Source organism: Haemaphysalis longicornis, unplaced genomic scaffold (genome assembly GCF_048455015.1).
Source record: "Haemaphysalis longicornis isolate Haplotype H1 unplaced genomic scaffold, Haemaphysalis longicornis Haplotype H1 scaffold_10, whole genome shotgun sequence".
NCBI classification, from domain to species: Eukaryota; Metazoa; Arthropoda; class Arachnida; order Ixodida; family Ixodidae; genus Haemaphysalis; species Haemaphysalis longicornis.
The window spans coordinates 150,953,038-150,962,702 of NW_027526204.1; the positions used below are offsets into that span (position 1 = coordinate 150,953,038).

Sequence of the window (9,665 nt, forward strand, 5' to 3'; positions counted from 1 at the left end):
AATATGTCTGTCAGAGTTCCTGATTCCTGGCAGAATTTACACTTATCAGAGTACTGTGTAGGAAAGAGTTAATGCATACGGATGGGGTGGGAAAAGTGCCTCCTTGAATTTGCCTGAGTATGATTTCTCGACTTTTAGTCAAAGAAGGATGCGGCAATACTCGCCTCATCAACCGCATGGAAAGCGCAGATGTCTGTCTGGACTGACGCAAGGCAGCAATACACACCTCTTCATGTGATTATCCGAAGTGCACCTTCAGAATGCCACTTGGGCTTCGCAAGCGCGAGGAAGCCATTCTGCATACACTGCGCTTGAATGGGGCCTGCACGGGACATTACCTGTACAAGATCCAGCAGGCATCTTCACCTTTTTGTTCCACATGTGGCTCACGAGAATACATTCATCATGTTACATGCGTGTGATCCAAGTACACCATGCTCAGACAGAAACTCATCTTATCTCTGTGCAGGCAGCTTGGTGGGGTACTTGATCTGAGGGCTGCTTTGGGTCCTTGGTCGTGTCCCAGTCAGGCTACACATGCATTCAAAGCTCTTTTGGAGTTTTTTCGGAGCACAGAACTGGACAGAGTTTCGTGATTGAAAATTTTGGGCACATGAAATGACATCTTGTTGTTTTTATAGTTTTTTTTGTTTTTTGTTTTCTTTTTGTTTTTCTTCTATCATCTAGCGTAGCAAGCCAGTGCGATGGCTCAGCTAACTTCACTGGTCTCCATTAAAGTTGTTCTCTCTCTCTCTCTCTCTCTCTCTCTCTCTCTCTCTGTAGGAGTTGATGCACAAAAGACAAGCGCAGACAAGAAGGATAAGCATGTCCATTATCCTTGCCGTCTGTCCTCATCTTTCGTGCAACAAGCTCTGCTGAAATGAAAGATCAGATATGAATAGTTGAATTTTTTACCTTGATTTGATTAGCTGACACTTTTTGAGCCATTGGAGGGACAAGCAGAAAATCATCATCGAACATTTGCAGTAGTACTGGCATGCCAGTTCTCTCTCTCTCTCTCTCTCTACTCTACTCTACTCTGCTCTGCTCTGCTCCTCTCTGCTCTAGTCTACTCAGTGTGCAAATGTCTTGCGTGCTGTACATACTGCATGTTCAGCTGATGGCTTGAAAATAGGGAAACTGTAAGGGGCGTTGGGCCAAACTTAAAAGAAAAACGCTAAAATGCTTTTGCCGTCACATGTCTGGCTATGGCACAGTCGCGTATAAAATTGGAGGGTTTCCGAGTTGACCCGAGTCATTTTTCGCCATTTCCACTACCGACTTGGCCGTTGTGCTCGATCAGTGTTGACTGCTGTGTTGCTAACTGTCACAGGGCAAGGAGCCAAGCCATGATCCTATCCCCCTGCTGGACGGCAACAACAACAGCCAACGCCTGTTCACCTGTGACGTCTGCAACGTCTCGGTCATCGGCAGCGTGACGTGGGAAAGTGAGTTGCGAAATCTTGATGCTGGCCAGTTGGTTAGACATAGCCGAAACGGCCTTAAAGGCACAAAAAAACGGGGTCATGAGAGGAAACAAACAAGACAGGCAAGGAAAGATGAAGACTGATTGCTTGTTTGCGTGTGTCAACAGCGCCAAACTGACGCTTCTCTTTTGTTTGGGGGCTTTTACGGCGGGCTATATTTTGAGGGATACAGATACATATGTAGTTGGAAAGAATGCTGAAGCCAAATTTGCCCTTCTTTTTTTAGTTCTTCAAACATGAGTATTTGCTAGCCCATAAACTGTAACACACAAATTGCAACCGGCTAAAGTGATGCCAATAATAAATTACAGCAATATTCATGCCACCAGTTTCAGTTTTTGGCCGCCGCGAACTTCGGAGTAGGTGCGGGAAGCTCTATATCTCATACGCAACCTTCCTCTGCCCAAGAAATACTCCAGCCGTGATCTGGGATTCAAAAGCGCCCAAAGGCAACTTGGAAGTTTGCTTCCCCAGCTCAATTAATGAAACAGCACGTAGGGGGAGGAGCTTTGGAAGTAGCAGATTGAAGGGAGACGAACGACCTGGCAAACACCTTACCGAAAGTTTTTATTTTTGTGTGTGCACACGCTTGTGAGCTTTGTTCTCGACTAATATGCATGTCGCCGAGAAGGCAAGCACAGACCCCTCCAAAATTGACCAGCTGGAACATTCTATATGTCACACATCCTTTCTGTTCATTTGTCGGCCTCAAAAGTGCAGTGATAACGTCAGTTTGAAATTTCTTTAAGGCCCATATGTATTTATACCTTCAGGGCATCTTCTGCAGTGAACTATGTCAGTTTTTAGAAATCGTTAGTGTCAGTACTCTTTCTACGAAGTGAGAGTTGTCTCTTTGAAGGTCTCAATTTTATGTCCTTCTGGAACTTCATAGGTCTTTCCTCGCAGAATGCTATTTGGGCCAGCAATGCACGATCTGATTTGAACAAAACGAATCATCCATTTTTTAGTTATCAGATTTTCATAGCAGTTCACAGTGGCTGTGCGTCATGCTCAGAGATTTTTTCTTCTTCTTTTTAGCACACGCAAAATCGAAAAGGCATCAAGCTTTGGCAAAGCAGAAGATAAAACAAGAAGCTGATAAAACCACGAACAGGTAATGTATTGGTGACAAAATTCCTTGCTTTTATTTTTTTCTACCACATATAGCAAAGCAAAGATCTCATATTGTCATCATAAAGTGTTGTCATCACATAGGAGGTCACACAGTCATTGGAACTTGAGCCGCTATGTTGGATGAGTGGTAAGACTGGAATGTGACTTCTGTCACACGTCTCAGAGGAACACTTAGCTGTGGTCCTACTAAAAACGTGCAGAAACTGTGATGTGATTTTCCAATCGCTCTCGTAGCAACACTAACTCTCGTAGCAACTGTCGTGGCATCATCATACAATCAGAGGAATGGAAAGACCAGATTGGCAGCAAGATTGATTATGAAAATATTCCCTTGTCACATTCATCCTGATGTCACATTTTGTCACGTTTGGCTTATGCAGAACGTGTCAATGCAGAACATTAATGTGAGCTCATTTCATGTTGCAATGTTCTGCTCATCAATATGGGCAGGTATTTTGGGGGATTTAAATTGGTTAGGGCTTGAATAGTGAGAAAGCATGCAAGAAATGAGGGACAGACAGAAAGAACCCCAATAAGTGCTTGTTTGTGTTCTTTCTGTCTGTCGCTCACGCCTTGCGCACCTTTTAACTATCCAGTATACCAACTAGTCCAACTTTCACTGTTGTGTAGGGCTTGAAATTGCCAAGTTCAATCTTCTAGCAAGACATTTGTGGCCTCTTGTGGACACGTTTGCTGCAGTGTAGCAAAAAAAATTTCCACAAATTATTTTACATGTTCAGTGACTAGCCGCTTCTTGGGCTTCAAACCAAGCAACCTACATTAGGTGAAGTCACACCCAGCCAAACTGAAACATGATAGGCAAGGAGATAACTGTCCAGCTTGCTATCAGGAAGAGAAACTATGCGTGCTAGTAAGAGTGGCAGACTGGATGGTTTGCCAGCACTGATTTGTTGCACAAGGAACTCGTTTGCAACAGTAAAGTGACTCATTGTGCAGATGTTTGCAGCATTTTTTCATCTGTGTGCACTTCAATTTTTGTGACACTGAACTCCGCCACGCTTATCTTTCAGGGTTCTCACTGACGAACTAGCTGGTGCGGATGAAGCATTCGGATAAAGCTAAAATAAACGGAAATTACAATGGAGCTGAAAAACTGGAAAAATTGTTTCTATCCCTGTACTGCTTTGCACTACATTCAGCGGAAATGTGAAGGTTTTAAATGCAACCTTTATTGTAGGTCAATTGCTAGTCATCGTCATCATCAACCTTTTAATGTCTTGTGCAAAACAAATGCCCTGCTCCCTACCCTGCTCCCTCGAATCTATGATTGCTAGTCTCCCCCCAGCCTCCTTTCCCCCTCTGCTCACCCCCACTTCTATCCCCTCTTCCTGCCCCTGTCTCAATCTACTTTCCTCTTCCCCTCTCTCCTCCCCTGAAATCCTCCACCTGCTGTAATACTCATCCCATCTGCTTTGCTTTACCCTTCTACCTATTCCTCTGTTTTCCATTCCCCTTGGACCTCTCACATTCCTCTCTTATTACCCTCTTCCCTTTGCCTCATTCTCTTCTCCTCCCTCCTCAATCTCTCCTGTATACCCCTTCCATCCTCTCTTTTCCTCATGCCTTCTCTCATATTGCTTCCTTCTCATTCCCCTCCCTGAGCCCACAACTTTCTGCTACACTTTTTTACCATCTTCTGTCTCTTCGCCCTCTCTCTCTCTCTTCCCTCCCCTCTCGCTGCACCCATCTCTTTCCTCCCCCCATTTCCCCCACCACAACCGACCAACTCCTTCCATAATTTCCCCCTATTATTTTCTCTTCCCTCTTCTCCCTCCTTGTCTCTCCCTCTCCCTCATTCCCCTTTCTTTGCCCCACCCACCACTCACCCCACCCAGGGGTGGGTCACGTGACCAAACGGGGACATTCTCGCCGCCAACTCTTCTTTTTCTTTACGCAGTGTCTAGAGTTACGTCCGACGGAACCCAAAATCGAAAACTAGAGTTACGTCCGACGGAACTTTAAGCCAATTTCTAAAGTTACGTCCGACGGAACTCAGAATTGAAAACTAGGGTTACGTCCGACGTAACTTTAAGCCAGTTTCTAGAGTTACGTCCGACGTAACCCAAAATTGAAAACTAGGGTTACGTCCGACGGAACTTTAAGCTGGTTTCTAGAGTTATGTCTGACGGAACCCCAAATTGAAAACTAAAATTACGTCTGCGCGTGTCCTGCGGCGGGAACAGGGGAACAGGGCCCCGGCCGTCGTCGTCGCTTGAACGGTCTGTGTACGCTCCGAGCACAGGATAGTTAGACGGAGATGGAAAGCTCGAGTGACTTGTACGCACTTGGAGCTACTGTCTAACTTGAACTTCGAAGTTTTTCCTTATTCATTCTAATGTAAATAGTTGTATAGAACGTCTTCGTTTCCCTTCATCAAATCCAAACGCCTCGAGTTCGTCAATTCGACCGCCATCTATCAGAGAACTTCAACCCCATCGCCCCGCGAGCCTCCTGCCAAATCAACTGGAGCCCGGGCGATTGGGTTCCTGATTGGCACCGGACTTCGGGGAAACGAACATCACAATCTTTACTAGGGGTGACACTTTTTTTTCTTTAATGCAGAATGCCACCCAGGCCAGTAGTCAGGGGGGCCAGGGCCCCCCTCATTTCCCCCTTTCCCTCCTCAGGAAATTTTGATTGGGGGCATGGGTGTTCTCCAGCAGGGCTCCCGCCATGCTGCTGCACCAAGAAACTTGCCTGCAGCTGCTCACGATGTGCAATACTAAGCAAGTCTTTCCGTGGCCGTGTCTTAACGGCGCCTGAGCATATCGGCCGAAGGACCGTAAGCGACACGGAACCATCACAAAAGAGCAGAGGACGCCGCACCCGGAAGTCGGCGCCCGCTAATCAGAGAAGGGTGTCTGCGCTTCAGACTTCTTCAGCCCCCCGCGTGCTAGCACCAGCCGCGGCAGACAGCCTTCCTTGAAAAATGTGCTTCAAATTCGCCGACAAGTAAATAACAAACCGAAAGATCAGAACAATTATCTCCGCACATTTATAAAGTTTACTGAGTGGTTTCCCATCTACTGCATGCCCACCTATGTAATCTCCGTAAAATGTACATGCAAAAATTAAGCTTGGGTGTTTTTAATGCCTGGACGAATATGTGCGAACCATTTCCTTCAAGAGAAAATTTCAGCTTTTCACTTCAATATCATTTTGATCTGAATATAAAGTGACTGTTTGCTCCATATCACAAATGGGCGTAAAAACCACCCACACTGCCCATAATAGTAGCGACTTTGATAAAATACGTTTTTCATTAATCAGCCAGATCAGTTAACTAAAATGTATCGACATTTTTTATTCTGTGAAGAAATGAGTACCAGGGCATTCGCTTCATTGTCACTAATCAATTATTTATTATTAGTGGTAGGTAATTGATCGATTAAACTTCCGATTAATCGATTAATGCTTTAGTCACGATTAATTGTTTTAACCAGTTCAAGCTTCTGAGCAACAGAAAAAAAATGTCATGTTGAAATTATATGCAAGCATGTCGAGTATTATATTGGTGTTCAAATAACCCGCCTTACGTCAAGACAGAAAACGATGCCAGTATGCGAAAAGATGGCAGTGATTAAAACAGAAAACAGACGGGAAAATAGCTACTCAATAATATTTCATCGACAACTCTTATCACAACTCGTGTATCTTCATGCCACAGGGCAAAATTTCAAATAAAAAATTACAAATATACACGGTACAAAAAACAACTAGTGGGCAATTATACATACCGTTTTGCCGTTGTATAAACTATTTCTGTAGTAAGAAAAGCGCGATTAATTGGCGCCATCGGCACTCATGGCGGGCGCTGATGTTCCTGTTTTTAGAAAAAATGTGAGTGACGAACGAGCTGATAAGCATCCCGTCCGCATCATGCGCCGTGATGATGACGTACTCACCTCATCCGGAATGTGTCTGAACAAGTGTATGAGCATATTGATCTGATATGTTCTACTACATAATTATTTTTGGTCATTTTTTTTTCTAAAAAAAACCACAACCAAATAATCCATGCATAATCGAATTAATCGATGCCAATTAATCAGGTTGAAATATTAACTGACACCCAGCCCTATTAATTACTCTTGAACCATTTAAATTGGTTCAAGAGTCTTGCAAGAGCTGTAAATTTTTTGTGCTTTACGTTATGCCGGACGTAACTCAAAACATTGACCTAAAGTTCCGTCGGACGTAACTGTAGTTTTCAATTTGGGGTTCCGTCAGACGTAACTCTAGAAACCAGCTTAAAGTGCCGTCGGACGTAACTCTAGTTTTCAATTTTGGGTTCCGTCGGACGTAACTCTAGAAACGGGCCAAAGTTCCGTCGGACGTAACCCTAGTTTTCAATTTTGGGTTACGTCGGGCGTACGTAACTCTAGGAACTGGCTTAAAGTTACGTCGGACGTAACCCTAGTTTTCAATTCTGAGTTCCGTCGGACGTAACTTTAGAAACTGGCTTAAAGTTCCGTCGGACGTAACTCTAGTTTTCGATTTTGGGTTCCGTCGGACGTAACTCTAGACACTGCGTTTTCTTTATAAGTGCACGCTCAATGCTGGACGGAGCTGGCCTGTGTTCTGTTCAAGACTGCAGCACCCCTTTCTGTCACTATTCTTGAAATAAGGTGTTTTCTCGACATTTGTCTCCTTTCATGGCTTCTGAGCTCGCTGGCTAAGCTGGCTTGAGCACAGTTGCATGCATGTGTAGGGAAAGAGCCCAGCTCGTGAAGTAATTAATGTTGCTATCCTTAGTTAAGAAGATAGTGAACAGAAAAAAATAAATTGAAGTTTAGCGACAGTACCACCTTATGTAACATGCATATTACAGAAGGAGCAATTAAAGCTCACCTTAAAGGGGCCATGCATGAGAATAAACCCTTTTTATTCAGTTTAAAGGCACTCGCCTTTGGTAGCTCAGCCCTGTTCCAGCTTAGGAAGACGCGCATTCGAACCCTAAAAGCGCAAGGAATATTAGGAAACTCCAATTTTATGCTAGTGGCCGGCAGGAGTGACGTAATTAAATAGCCGCCAATAAAAACTTCAGCACGTGTTTCAAGTGCACGTTAGCATTCAAGAGATGCGACCAAACGAAACCACAATTTTTAGGTAAGCGTGCACCCAAACAATATTGGTTCGGTGACGCAATATAAAAAGTACTGGAAAGTGGCTGCTGGCGAACCACTACTGCTGGTTAAAGAACTCACAATACAAGGCTAGGACAGGTGCTGCCCTTACGGAAGATGTTCTGGCAAAGTGGCGAGCACACGCTGCATCCAAAAGAGCTCGTGGCGGTGACCCACAAGCGGACATCACCGATCAGAACGAGGACGGCGACCAGGCAGCCACTGCGACGTGCTGCTCGTGCAATACCGGTGCCTCTCCAACGTTAAGGCACCTACTGTGGGACTGCCCCGGCCTTTCACCGCTTAGGAACAGGCACAAGGGCGCCGGCGTTACATCATTGGAAGAATGGACAACCCCGCCCCCTCACTTGGACGCCGCGAGCACGATCATTTCCTTGTGGGAGTTCGTGCGAGCGGCAGACCTGATCGGACGACTCTGACGGCCGCCCCACTCCCTGCCCCTTCTCCCCTCTTCCCCAACTAGGCTACCAAGCCCCCCGTATCGATTGATTGATTGTGGGGGTTTAACGCGCCGACGCAACACAGGCGATGAGGCGCGCCGTAGTGGAGGGCTCCGGATTAATTTTGACCACCTGGGGATCTTTATCGTGCGCCGAAATCTCGTACACACGGGCGTTTTTGCTTTTCGCCTCCATCAGAAAAGCGGCCACCGCGGCCGGGAATCGAACCCGCGACCTCGTGCTCAGTAGCGCAACGCCTTAGCCACTGAGCCACCGCGGCGGGTAAGCCCCCCGTATCATTAATAAAGTTTCATTCATTAAATGCAGGAGCGTCGAGGGGACAGTTCGAGCTCTCTCTCAACGGCCGGAAGGAAAACATACGAAGGATATAATAGCTGTGCACATCTCACCTTATAGGGAAAATCTTCCGTCCAAAAGGGGGGTCGTTTCAGGCATTTCTTAGTGAAACTTTTAAATGCAGAGCATTTCTTTAACTCACGATGTCACCCGGCGTTGGCGTGCCTCGTTGTCCGCAACAGGCGTTCCAGGTGCGCCCTCTCCCCCACTCCTCCTCGCCTGCTCTCCGCTACTCCTCGCGTTTCGCGCTTGATCTCACCCCCACTGCTCTCTGCGCATGCGCCGCGTTGCTATGACAACGGAGGCGCGTCGCCTGCGTCGTCTGCTTCCTCTCCGCCGCGGCTGCGCTCCGCGGCGCCGAAGTCAAACGGGAGCGCGCGGCCTCGTCCGCAACAGCCGTTCCAGATGCGCCCTCTCCCCCACTCCTCCTCGCCTGCTCTCCGCTGCTCCTCGCGTTTTCTCTGCGTGCTCGGATCGCATTCAGCAACAGGTTTAAATAAAGCACCGCTTTAAAGCACTGCTTTAAATAAAGCACCGATGTTAACTATGGTTGTGAGAGTAGTTAAACTCTATGGTTGTGAGTGCCCTCGACCGGCCCCTTCCCTGTTTTTTTACGGCGAAGCTGTTCCCTCTCCGTTTTTCGTGGTGGTGGTAATGAAAACATCTATTGCACGTATTGAGTGCTAGAAGAACAGCCTCATTGAGTGCGGTCCTCGGTCCACGAATCCAATGGCCCGCTCGACCAGCCGTTGCTGATCTTGCTAAGCAGTGCTACACTGTAGCAGTGCTTCACAAAACCTCCCAAGGAGAGGGAGGTTTTGTGGAGGAGAGGGAGGAGGAGAGGAATGGAGGGAGCAGACCTGTCTGCTGGTAGCGGGAGCTCCCATGCAGAATGGTAGACGGTGAGAGTGGGGCTATTACAAGCCGGGCAGTTGCTGAAAGCGGCACTCACATGCCTTTTGGAGAGATATAAAACGAAAAGATGGAGGTGGAAGCGAAGAGAATGAATGCGACACCACCGCTCTCGTGCCCCCGGAGAGCAAGAAAACAATAAGAAAAAAAAAACTTCAGGAAAGAAT

At 46.6% G+C, this 9,665-nt stretch overlaps 1 protein-coding gene across 2 annotated transcripts in view; it reads left to right on the plus strand.

The window, feature by feature from the left end:
• Positions 1-5,626, plus strand: part of LOC144159642 (tRNA dimethylallyltransferase-like) — a 38,434-nt gene extending 32,808 nt beyond the window's left edge. The window contains exons 10-12 of one of the 2 annotated variants that reach the window (XM_077691248.1): positions 1,334-1,448; positions 2,526-2,601; positions 5,306-5,626. In XM_077691248.1, the coding sequence (XP_077547374.1) occupies positions 1,334-1,448; positions 2,526-2,601; positions 5,306-5,405 (291 nt within the window). In that variant the 3' untranslated portion in view covers positions 5,406-5,626. Of the gene's footprint in view, positions 1-1,333; positions 1,449-2,525; positions 2,602-3,652; positions 3,745-5,305 lie in introns of those variants that run through there. The other variant, XM_077691249.1, reaches the window with a different exon arrangement.
• Positions 5,627-9,665: the final 4,039 nt, after the last annotated feature.